The sequence below is a fragment of the Microcaecilia unicolor genome, chromosome 1 (genome assembly GCF_901765095.1).
Source record: "Microcaecilia unicolor chromosome 1, aMicUni1.1, whole genome shotgun sequence".
Taxonomy (NCBI): Eukaryota; Metazoa; Chordata; class Amphibia; order Gymnophiona; family Siphonopidae; genus Microcaecilia; species Microcaecilia unicolor.
In genome coordinates, this window is record NC_044031.1 from 147,280,722 (window position 1) to 147,293,229 (window position 12,508).

Below are 12,508 nucleotides of genomic sequence, written 5' to 3' on the forward strand. Positions count from 1 at the left end.
ACCCAGCCTCACCAGCATATAAAAACAGGAAAAGCTGTTGCAATGGCAAAGAGCTACTGCTGTGTGCCTGTAAACTCACAGGCAGAAGACAAGAGGTGCTGTGGTTGCTGACAGAAGTTCAGCTTTTTTTTTTTTTTTTTTGGGGGGGGGGGGGGGGGGGGGGGGTGTCTTGGCTCTTATTTGAAGGCAGGGGTAAAACCACAGGAATAGCGAAGTGAGACCATAAAGAAAACAAAAAGTAATAGGTTGGGGGGAGGTGTAAGCAACTGAGAAAAGAGGAGGGTGGAAGGAGATGTACAGGATAGTTCTGTCATGTAGACAAATGCCTTCACCTGCGCCCACCAACGCAGCCCTGCCACCCTAACAACAGAAAAATCAGTGTCTCTCTTTCCACTTATTCTCCCATGCAGACATACATACGTTTGAATGGTCAAAGAGGAAATACTATTAGGTCATGCTATAAGTTAGCACTTTTCAGCTTGTGCAATTTGTAAAAGTCCTTGAGAAAAGTGATTAGCCCCATCAGATCATGCGTATGATAAATAAGGTATTGTCATTACAGTGAGATCAGCTAAAAACAGATGGTCAGTTAAAATGCAGTTAGCACTACAAACAAGTACATTTCCTTTATTTGTCACGAGGTAAAGAAAAGCATCATTTCTAATAACAGAAAAAAAAATAAGATAGCATCTACAGTAACACTGGTTCTCACATTTTTCAGAAGCAGTAATTTTGCCATTCGGCTGGCTTTAATACATGATGTGTTTAGATTTATAGGCTGGAATATTGTAAAAACCAGGTAGAGGTCCTATAACTTTAAATGTACTTTGAATTCTGATCTTACCACATCTTGATTACTACAGCAACCTATTTTTTGGCATTAAGTCTCAATACCTAAAGAAATTGCAAAGAATATAGAATATTGCTGCAAGATTGATTTTTCAACAACAATGTATCACTATATCTGGTTAATCTGCATTGGCTCCCCATAGCTGAAAGAATCAAGTTTAAAGCCACTTGTATGGTTTTTCACATTCATTATGGCATCACATTCAGTCTGCTGATTAATTTATTATCAGTACTAGTAAAAAAAGGCCCGTTTCTGAAACAAATGAAACGGGCGCTAGCAAGGTTTTCCTCGGAGTGTGTATGTTTGAGAGAGTGTGTGAGAGAGAGTGAATGTGTGTGGGTGCGAGTGCGTATGTGAGCCACAGTGAGTGTGTTTCACACAGATACAGTGTGTGTGAGAGAGAGTGTTTGTGTGAGATACGAGTGTGAGAGAGTGTGTGCGATACACAGACTCTCTGTGAGAGCGAGAGTGTATGAGATCGAGAGAGTGTTTAGAGTGACTGACTGACACAGAGAGTGAATGTGATACAGTGTGAGACATAGAGTTGTGTGGTAGACAGTGCATGAGAGTGAGAGAGACAATGACTGAGAGAGAGAGAGAGTGTGTGTGTGTGCCAGAGATACCTCCCCCTCCCCCCTCCGTCTCTGGTCTCAGGCCCCACCCCTCGAGGTCGCCGCTCCTCCCCTCCGTCCGACGTCAGCTCAGCTGCCATTTCCGGTCACTGCTGCTTCTCCTGTCGAGCAGCAGCAGCCGGTACAAAAATAAACAAAAAATTTAAACCTGCAGAAATGCTTTCAAAAAGGAAGCGGGGCACCGCAGGCAGCCATCGGCTGTCAGTTCTGCATCTCTCCTCCTCTCCCGGCTCTCGCGTCACTGGCCCTGGAGGAGAACCCCGGAGGAGCGCAGTGACGTGAGAGGTGGAGCGGATGCAGAGCTGACAGCCGATGGCTGCCTGCAGTGCCCCGCTTCCTTTTTGAAAGCATTTCTGCAGTTTTTTTTTTTTTTTTTGTACCGGCCACTGCTGCTCGACAGGAGAAGGCCTTAATCTGCACCTCCAACGTTCCGAACGCTGCTTTGTTGTGATTGGACATTGTCGCTGGTGACGCATTCGGAAGTGGGAGACAGAAACACGAATGCCTCAAGGCTTATGTCCACGCAGTCAGCTTCAGAACGTTGGAGGTGCTTTTTATTATATAGGATTTCTGGCCTGATCCAGTAGACTAAAAACAAGTGTTCCTATTCTCTCTGCTGTACAAGGGAATTAAATTTCAAATGATTTTTAACTCGCTCTTCCCAGTATCAAGAATTTCTCTTTGGAACTCTCTCCTCACTGATATTAGGACTGACAGCAACTATCTAAGCTTTAGGAAGAAGTTAAAACCCTTTCTATTCCCAAGGACTGTCATGTGATTAACTATTACCATACAATTCACAAGACTATTGTCTCTTATATATCTGTTTCCACTTGATCTCTCTTGCATTGTTGTGAGGGCCAGATGCACTAAACAATCGTTAGAGCCCTTCCCTTACCGATTCCCTTAGCGAATCGGTAAGGTACGGGCATGCATTTAAAAAAAAGTCTATTTTGGTCATCATCCCCCCCCCCCCCCCCCCCAAAGACGCTGCACTGCTCACCCCCTCCGATGTGGCTCGATCCAGAGGACAGTGCAGTTGAGGACGCCATCCAAAAAAAACGTCCATTTTGGCCGTCAATCTCCCTGCACTTTTTTGGTAAGTGCTTCACTCAGCTGAGAGACCTGGAAGTCCCTGAGCTAAACGCGCTGTGATTGGCTCAGAGACTTCCAGGTCTCTCAGCTGAGTGAAGCACTGCCAAAAAAGACGTTTTTATTGTTGCAGGGAGATTGACAGCCAAAATGGACGTTTTTTGGATGGGGGGGGATGATGACCAAAATACACGTGTGGTGGTTTTTTTTTTTTTTTTTTTTTTTTGTTACTTTTGTAGCAGTTTTCTATCCTGCACAGCCCCAGCGAGAGGTACAGACCTCTCGTTAGATTTTCCAGCGTTAAGGCAATTGGAAAAGGTTAGTTCATCTCATTACAATAGGGTTTCTACACAATTTGCTCATCTGCATTCCGCTTTCGTTAGCTGCTACCGTCGTCGGAAAAAAGTCTTTAGTGCATGCCAGGGTTTACTACTTGCTTGTTAATGGCTCGTTAAGTTTAGTGCATCTGGCCCTGAGTCATGTAAATTAATTGATGTAGACTGCACTGAACATTGGAAAGGGGATTTTAGCCGTATATAAGACCTAATTTGAATTGAATTGAATCTCGCTCCTAGGGGTGGAAAGAGAATAGTTTGTTTTACCCGTCCTTCTGTAAAATCTGCAGCACACAACCAGACAGTGCCTCTGAATAACCATATTTCTCCGAGGTCAAGCAGGCTGCTTGTTCTCACATATGGATCGGCGGCCCAGGAACGGAGATTTTTCTAGCAAAAATCCAAAGAACTTTATGACAGCTTCCGGAGCGCGGGACAGACGCACTGCACATGTGCGGCCATCTTCGTTCCCGCCTCAGTTTTTCTTTTTCTGCGGTGGAGAGTGGCTGCGTGTCGGTCTCTCTCCCTCAGGCCCGAGGAAAGACTTAGGCGTCCTTCTAGTTGTTTTTCAGCGCTTTCTTTTTGGTTTACGTAGCCTTTTTTTGTCTCTTCTTTTTTCCAGTATTTAAAAAAAAAAAAAAAAAACTTCGTTTTCTTAGTTTTTTTTCCCCCCTGTTAAGTTTCCTTTTGCTTCCGTTGCGGCCTTCTTGGGCCACACGTACACGGTACTCCTTTTTGTGCCCTCGTCCGGCACAATCAAGCCTTTTGATTTCGCCGCCGTGATTTTTCCGCTGATGTCATTGAAGACTCCCATCGGCTTCAAGAAGTGTGTTGGGTGCCAGCAGTCGATCTCGGGCACTGACCCACACTCCTGGTGCATCCAGTGCCTTGGGCCCGACCATCGCCCAGGCGCTTGCAAGTTGTGTCTGAGTTTGAAAAAAAACGGACACAGGCATCGAGAAGAGCTCTTCGGGACCGTCTTTTTGGAGCTCCGACTGATTCCTCGACGTCGACAGCGGTACCGAGGTTGACATCGGGAGCGCAGGTAATGGCTGTCCGGACTTCACCACTAACTGGGAGTAGCGAGCCGTTGAGTGGGTCTCCACCTGTCTTGAAGGCTCCTGCTGTGCAGGCCCACCGGGATCGACCACTGTCGGACCCGCCCCCGAGGAGGCGTGTGGATTCCACGTCCTCGTCGGTACCAAGGAGTACTGGTGACGTGCTTCGAGCGAAGGCGAAGAAGCACCGGTCTCTTTCGAGACACGGTACCAGGAGCTCTGGGGCGTCGAGGGACTCGGCACCCAGAAAGTGTTGACGCCAGGAGGAACGCTCTCCCTCCATACAAGAGGTGTCGGTGTGTCGATCTTCGGACCGCCCGGTACCGCCTCCCAGGCCTCCACAGATTCTGACATCGTCTTCTGTACCGGCCCCACAGCCTTCCTCGACAGCGACTCTGGAGGAGAGCATCCAAGCCATTCTTCCAGGCCTTCTGGAAGGGCTGCTGCATCAGTCTGCCTCGGTACCGGGGGTGCTTGCGCCCTCAGTACCATCGATGGAAGCGGCAGCCTGTGGTGAGGTCCCCGACACTGGTAGCGCTTGCGGCATCAGCCTCCGCTGCCACCCAGGTCAACTCCCCGTCGACATCGTTGGAGGGAGCTTCATCACCGCCGGCATGGGAGTCGACTTCTCGACATCACCATCGGGGACATGGTTCCTCGGCGTCGAGACGGGCCCGGTTTTGGACTGCAGTTCGAGAACTCTTGTCCGATACCGAGGAGGATGCCTCCTGGGATGAAGGGGAAGATCCCAGATATTTCTCTTCAGAGGAGTCTTGTGGTCTTCCTTCTGATCCCACTCCTTCACCTGAGAGGAAGCTTTCTCCGCCGGAGCGTCTCTCCGTCTCGTCATTTGTCCGGGAAATGTATGTGGGCATGCTTTTCCCTGTGGTAACTGAGGATGAGCCCAGGACTGAGATGCTCGAGGTCCTTGACTATCCTTTATCACCTAAGGAGTCGTCCACTGCCCCTCTGCATAATGTCCTTAAAGAGACATTGCTCAGGAACTGGATGAAACCGTTAACTAATCTCACCATTTCCAAGAAAGCAGAGTCCCAGTATCGAATCCACGGAAAACCTGAGTTGATGAAGTTGCAGTTACCTCACGACTCTATGGTTGTGGATTCTGCTCTCAAGAGAGCCAGGAGTGCTAGAGATTTCGCCTCGGCACCCCCAGGGCGAGAAACTAGAATTTTAGACTCTTTAGGGAGGAAGGCCTACCAGTCCTCTATGCTTGTGTCCAAAATTCAGTTTTATCAGCTCTACACGAGCATCCACATGCAGAACAGTGTAAAGCAACTGGCGGACTTGGTGGATAAGCTCCCTCTGGAGCACGCCAGGTCTTTTCAGGAGGTGGTCAGGCAGCTGAAGGCGTGTCGTAAATTCCTGTCCAGGGGTGCTTATGACCCTTTTGATGTTGCATCCAGATCCGCTGCTCAAGGTATAATGATGCACAGACTCTCATGGCTGCGTGCCTCTAACCTGGACAATTGGACCCAGCAGCGGCTTGCGGATGTCCCTTGCCAGGGGGATAATATTTTTGGCGAGAAGGTCGAGCAGGTGGTAGAGCAGCTCCACCAGCGGGAAACTGCCCTTGACAAACTCTCCCACTCGGCGCCTTCAACATCTACCTCAACAGGTAGACGACTTTTTCAGGGGAAGGAGGAATGCTTCCTATGCTTACAATAAGCATTGGTACAATCCACCTTCCCGACAGCCTTCCCAGGCTCAACCCCAGCGCGCTCGTTCGCGTCAACAGCATGTGCCCAGACAGGCCCCTGCATCTCCCCAGCAAAAGCAAGGGATGGGCTTTTGACTGGCTCCAGTTGAGCATAGCAGCCATAAAAGTACCTGTGCTGGATGATCTACCGGTCGGGGGGGAGGTTAAAATTTTTTCACCAAAGGTGGCCTCTCATAACCTCCGACCGATGGGTTCTTCAAATAGTCCGGTTAGGGTAGTCCCTCAATTTGATCTCCAGACCTCCAAATTGTCCATCGGGAGCTCAGTCCTTCAGCTTCCAGCACAGGCAGGTACTTGCAGAGGAACTCTCCGCCCTTCTTAGCGCCAGTGCGGTCAAGTCCGTTCCACCAGGGCAAGAAGGGCTGGGATTCTATTCCAGGTACTTCCTTGTGCAAAAGAAAACGGGGGGATGCGTCCCATCCTAGACCTAAGGGCCCTGAACAAAAATATCTGGTCTGAGAAAAGTTCCCATGATTCAGAATGACGATTGGCTATGCTCTCTGGACTTTAAAGGATGCTTACACTCACATTCCGATACTTCCAGCTCACAGGAAGTATCTTCGATTCCGTCTGGGAACACAGCACTTCCAATATTGTGTGCTACCCTTTGGTCTCGTGTCTGCGCCCAGGATTTTTACAAAATGCCTGGCAGTAGTTGCAGCGTCGCTACGCAGATTGGGAGTGCATGTGTTCCCTTATCTCAACGATTGGCTGGTGAATAACACCTCAGTGGCAGGAGCTCTACAGTCCATTCAGATGACTATTTGACTCTTGGAGCTACTAGGGTTTGTCATCAATTACCCAAAGTCCCACCTTCTTCCAGTTCAACAACTAGAATTCATAGGTTTCCAAGATGGCGCTGTGAATAGACGCACCTGTGTTTGCTCCTGGAGGCTGCTGTTTGTGAGTTTCTCTCGGTGCCTCTGTAGCCTCGTTAACCATGGGGAAGCGGAGGGGGAAGGTAAAGGAATTTCCCTCGGTTCCTGTGACCTCAACGATGAAACAAACAACCCTGCAATTTCCCAGGCAGCAACCGGGTCCTCAGGGAACTTCGACCCCCACTGCAGCTCTCGGCCCTTCGGAATCGATTGTGGAGCGAATTGCACCTCCCCAGCCTGGAAGAGAGTTGCTGCCTGTTCAAACAGAGACAGACGCTGAAGTGGCTCAGCTGGTCCTGTCTGAGGGTGTGACTGCAGCAACTGAGATAGATTCTCAACTTCAGGAAACATTACTACAACAGGCTTCAAAGGTATTGCCTCAAGCTATTGTTTCCAAGTTAGCTCGGGCTGATAGTCTACCTCAATCTCCTCCTGTGGCTAGTGGAGTGATTAGACCAGCAATTGTGACGCTGGAGTCACTATGGGATATGGTTTACAATATCCAAACCTCTATGCAAACTACTTTAAAGCAGAATTCTTCTGATATTGAAGTTCTTTCTGAGGCTGCCCTGCTTCAAGCACAAGTGACTGCACAGCAAACCCAGAAATTGGAACGTGTGGATATCAAAATTCAAGAAATGGGATCTATAGAAACAGCTTTGGTTAAAGACAATAATTTCCTACATAAACGACTTGAATACCTTGAAAATCAGACTAAAAGGCTTAACCTTAAGTTTCTTAATTTTCCCAAATCGCCGTTAAGTTCTCCTTTGGAGATGGTTAAATATTTGGTGGACATCCTGGGAATGGACAAGGACTCACTCCCTCCCATTACACGGGCTTATTACATCGGTAGTACTGGAGTGGTGGTGGGAAACCCCCCCCCCCATAATAGGGGAGGGAATGAATCTTACCTCATTCCTAGAAAGCTCATTAGAAATAGTTACTCAGAGGTTAACTCTGCTTGCCACTTTCGCGTTGGAGCCTGATAGGAATGCCGTACTATGGCTTTCGTTGAGACACTTAGAAAATCTGTTTTTGGGCTCAAAGGTCCGTATCTTTCCAGATCTCTCACGGCCTACACAGATGAGACGAAGGGCCTTTTTGGAACTTCGCCCCAGGGTGGTGGCATTGGGAGCAAATTTTGTTTTGCGTTTTCCTTGTTTTTGTAATGTGATGCTTGAGGGTAAACATTTTCAGTTTGTAGATCCAAAACAGTTGAAAGAGTTTATTGATGCAAGAGTTGATGTGAATATAGTAAACCTTCCCTAATTTAGCTGGCTGGGGTCTGAACCAGAGGAAGCATCTATTGATTATTCATTTTTGTATTTTTTTTTTCTTTTTTAATTTCCTTAATCTTGGAATCAAATTTCTTTAACTTGTGGACAAATGGGCTGTAAAGATATATACTTATCATTTTTGTTTCCTAATGTTAAATAATGCCGATTGCATATTCACTTTATGTGGTGATATATTGGAAAATTTAAATAAATAAAAACAACTAGAATTCATAGGAGCTCTGCTGGACTCTCAGACAGCTCGGGCCTATCTTCCCGAGATGAGGGCAGACAATCTTCTGTGTCTGGTTTCCATGGCCAGAGCATCTCAGCAGATCACAGCTCGGCAGATGTTGAGACTCCTAGGCCATATGGCCTCCACAGTTCATGTGACGGCCATGGCACACCTTCACATGAGGTCTGCGCAATGGACCCTAGCTTCCCAGTGGTATCAAGCTGCGGGGAATCTAGAAGATGTGATCCAGCTGTCCACCGATTTTCACGATTCCCTTCAGTGGTGGACAATTCGATCCAATTTGACCTTGGGACGTCCCTTCCAAATTCCTCAGCCCCAAAAAGTGCTGACCACGGATGCATCTCTCCTGGGGTGGGGAGCGCATGTAGATGGGCTCCACACTCAAGGAGCTTGGTCCCTCCAAGAATCAGGTCTTCAGATCAATCAATCTGGAGTTGCGAGTGATCTGGAACGCTCTAAAAGCTTTCAGAAATCGGCTGTCCAATCAAATTATTCAAATTCAGACAGCAACCAGGTTGCCATGTACTACATCAACAAGCAGGGGGGCACCGGATCTCGCCCCCTGTGTCAGGAAGCCGTCTAGATGTGGCTTTGGGCTTGTCGCCATGGCATGTTTCTCCAAGCCACCTATCTGGCAGGCGTAAACAATAGTCTGGCCGACAGGTTGAGCAGGATTATGCAACCTCACGAGTGGTCGCTCAACTCGGGCGTGGTACGCAAGATCTTCCGGGAGTGGGGCACCCCCTTGGTGGATCTTTTTGCCACTCTGCTCAATCACAAGGTCCCTCAGTTCTGTTCCAGACTTCAGGCCCACGACAGACTAGATTCAGATGCCTTTCTCCTTCATTGAGGGAAGGGCCTTCTGTATGCATAGCCTCCCATATCTCTGGTGGGGAAGACTCTGCTGAAACTCAAGCAAGACCGCGGAACCATGATTCTGATTGCGCCGTTTTGGCCGTGTCAGATTTGGTTCCCTCTTCTTCTGGAGTTGTCCTCCGAAGAACCCTGGAGATTGGAATGTTTTCCAACCTTCATCACTCAGAACAAGGGGGCGCTTCTGCATCCCAGCCTCCAGTCTCTGGCTCTCACGGCCTGGATGTTGAGAGCGTAGACTTCGCCTCCTTAGGTCTTTCTGCGGGTGTCTCCCGAGTCTTGCTTGCTTCCAGGAAAGATTTCACAAAGAGGTGTTACTCTTTTAAATGGAGGAGGTTTGCCCTCTGGTGTGACAGCAAAGCCCTATATCCTCGCTCTTGTCCTACACAGACCCTGCTTGAATACCTTCTACACTTGTCAGAGTCTGGTCTCAAGACCAACTCAGTAAGAGTTCACCTTAGCACAATCCGTGCTTTTCATTATTGTGTAGAGGGTAAGCCTATCTCTGGGACAGCCTTTAGTTGTTCGCTTCATGAGAGGTTTACTTTTGTCAAAGCCCCCTGTCAAACCTCCACCAGTGTCATGGGATCTCAACGTCCTCACCCAGCTGATGAAACCTCCTTTTGAGCCACTGGATTCCTACCATCTGAAGTATTTGACTTGGAAGGTCATTTTCTTGGTGGTTGTTACTTCAGCTCGTAGAGTCAGTGAGCTTCAAGCCTTGATAGCCCATGCTCCCTATACTAAATTTCTTCATAATAGCGTAGTCCTCCGTACGCATCCTAAGTTCTTGCCGAAGGTGGTGTTGGAGTTCCATCTGAACCAGTCAATTGTCTTGCCAACATTCTTTCCCCGTCCTCATACCCGCCCTGTTGAAAGTCAGTTGCATACATTGGACTGCAAGAGAGCATTGGCCTTCTATGTGGAGCGGATAAGCCCCTTCAGACAGTCTGCCCAAATGTTTTTCTTTCAATCCCAACAGAAGGGGAGTTGCTGTCGGGAAATGCACCATTTCCATTTGGCTAGCAGATTGCATTTCCTTCTCTTATGCCCAGGCTGGGCTGACTCTTAAGGGTCATGTCACGGCTCATAGTGTTAGAGCCATGGCAGTGTCAGTGGCCCACTTGAAATCAGCCACTTTTGAAGAGATTCGCAAGGCTGTGACGTGGTCATCAGTCCACACATTCACCTCTCATTACTGCCTTCAGCAAGATTCCTGATGTGACAGTCAGTTCTGCAGAATCTGTTCGGGGTCTAGAATCCAACTCCACCCCCCTAGGCCCATTTTTGTTCTGTTCCAGGCTGCACACTCAGATGTTTCTTCTTAGGTCAATCTTTCTTATGTCCTCGCCGTTGTGAGGCCCAGTTGACCATTGTTTATTGTTTTGAGTGAGCCTGGGGGCTAGGGATACCCCACATGCGAGAACAAGCAGCCTGCTTGTCCTCGGAGAAAGTGAAGATACTTACCTGTAGCAGGTATTCTCCGAGGACAGCAGGCTGATTGTTCTCACCAACCCGCCCACCTCCCCTTTGGAGTTGTTGTTGGTCTTTACTGCTTTTTTACATAACTGAGGCGGGAACGGATGCGCGCGGGCTGGAAGATGGCCGCGCATACACAGTGCGTCTGTCCCGCATTCCAAAAGCTGTCATAAAGTTCTTTGGATTTTTGCTGGAAAAATCTCCGTTCCTGGGCCACCGTGGACGCCGACCCACATGTGAGAACAATCAGCCTGCTGTCCTCTGAGAATACCTGCTACAGGTAAGTATCTTCGCTTAACTGGCCAAACTGAAACCGAGCAGGAGAGAGGGGAATTACCAAGTTGGGGAGGAGCTGGCAGTTAGACAGTTGCTGGCAATATTCAGTACTGGTGCCTGCATAGCTGGAGAAACAAATCAGACTGCATAAAAAGCAGGCCTATCTTTGCCCAGTTAGCTTTCTGGGTACCAGTTCAGAATATCATCCGGAGCCTGGATAACTTCCAGATAGTTCCCTTTACTCCTGTGCTCTTCTCCCCTTCCCCCCCCCCCCCCCCCCGACAAACCCACTAAAGAGAATCAGATCCTCCAGTAGTGAGACTATTACTAGAGGATGCAGCAGCCATGTTGAAGTGGGAGCTGTAATGGGCAGGACTGAATGGACATTGCTTCTGCCCTTTCTCTTCTACACTACCAGGCATCACTGTTGGTGGGGGGAGGCCTTGTTCTTTTTTTCAGGGAAGGAAGGAGGATAAGAGGCAGGGACATGTCCCTATGCTCTTCAAGTAAAGGCGGTAAATAAATCCTAATAAATAAGTGGTGAGAGGGGTGTTGGATCTGAATATCGGCAAGGATCCACTTATGTTCTGGCAGTGATGATATATCCAGTCTTACCCAAATATTCAGTGCTGGTGCCTATACCTGACCTAGCATTGAATAGCTGGGGCTAATTTAGCACTTGAAAAAAAAGCACAGACTGCCGCCGGCTGAATACACGTAGTACGGATAATGACTGCATGGTGTCGATCCCCAACATTTTTCCAAATAATCCAAAAATGTCCTCCTGCAGCAAGTACTTCTGCCTGAATTTCGAGACAATTTCAGAGTACTTTATTTTTCATCAGGATGGAGTTCTAACACATCCAGTTCGCAAAACAGTTGAGCTCTTAATTAATGAAACCACAGTATTCATTGAGCCAACAACTTGGTGATATCGAAGACTTTGTGAATGTGTCAAGGTTGAGGGAGGACTGTTTGAACACAAATTATGAATTAACTGAGAAAAAAAATACTAATATATTTTCAAAGGTCATACTAAACATTTAAATTGTTGCAAAATATTTTGAAACTATGTAAAGGGTCCCATTTTTTTCTGGACACTGTATAGACCAGAATATTTTTAGTTAACCTTTAACTACTCTGATGACATGTATCTGTTGCTGTGCATTGTACTAGTAGGATCATTGATGCCAAACAGGGAAGAACACTTAGAATGTATTCCAAAGGATAAGTTCATATTCAGTTCTATAGAGCCCAAGAAAATACTAAAAGATTGCTTTGCTTTGAAGGTGTGTTTCCATGTTAATGTCTGTACATTTAATTCTTTTCTCAGAACTTACTAAACATTACAAACAACAACTACTATTCTGTTAAAGTTGTTAACATCGTAGGACAAGTTCAGTTCTACAAAACCGTTCTCGGACAAGTCCGAGTGAACAACATTACCAGCATCGGACCACTAGAGATGAAGCAGGTAAGCTGCCCTGGGTGTTGAGAGGTAAACTATCATGTATTATAAAACTGTTTTGTCATTGTTTATTGAATTCTCTAATGTTAGTATATTCTTTTTGAAATAAAAAAAAAAAAAATCTTAATTGGTTTTACAGATTGACTACATGGTTCCCACAACAATAGGCGATGAATTGAATGACATATAGTAAGTATTAATTTCACAAAAGACTTCTATACTGCCTTCCCAAACTGAACCAGACATTCTGGGGGTGCACTGTGTACTCACATTCCAATTGACTATATATTCAAAAC

At 47.2% G+C, this 12,508-nt stretch overlaps 1 protein-coding gene across 2 annotated transcripts in view; it reads left to right on the top strand.

The window, feature by feature from the left end:
• The window catches only part of TMEM106B (transmembrane protein 106B), a 60,286-nt gene that overhangs the window by 26,738 nt on the left and 21,040 nt on the right, over positions 1–12,508 (top strand). For both annotated transcript variants that reach the window (XM_030189955.1, XM_030189956.1), the window contains exons 5-6: positions 12,078–12,218; positions 12,352–12,401. In XM_030189955.1, coding sequence (XP_030045815.1) covers positions 12,078–12,218; positions 12,352–12,401 — 191 coding nt within the window. The remainder of the gene's footprint in view (positions 1–12,077; positions 12,219–12,351; positions 12,402–12,508) is intronic.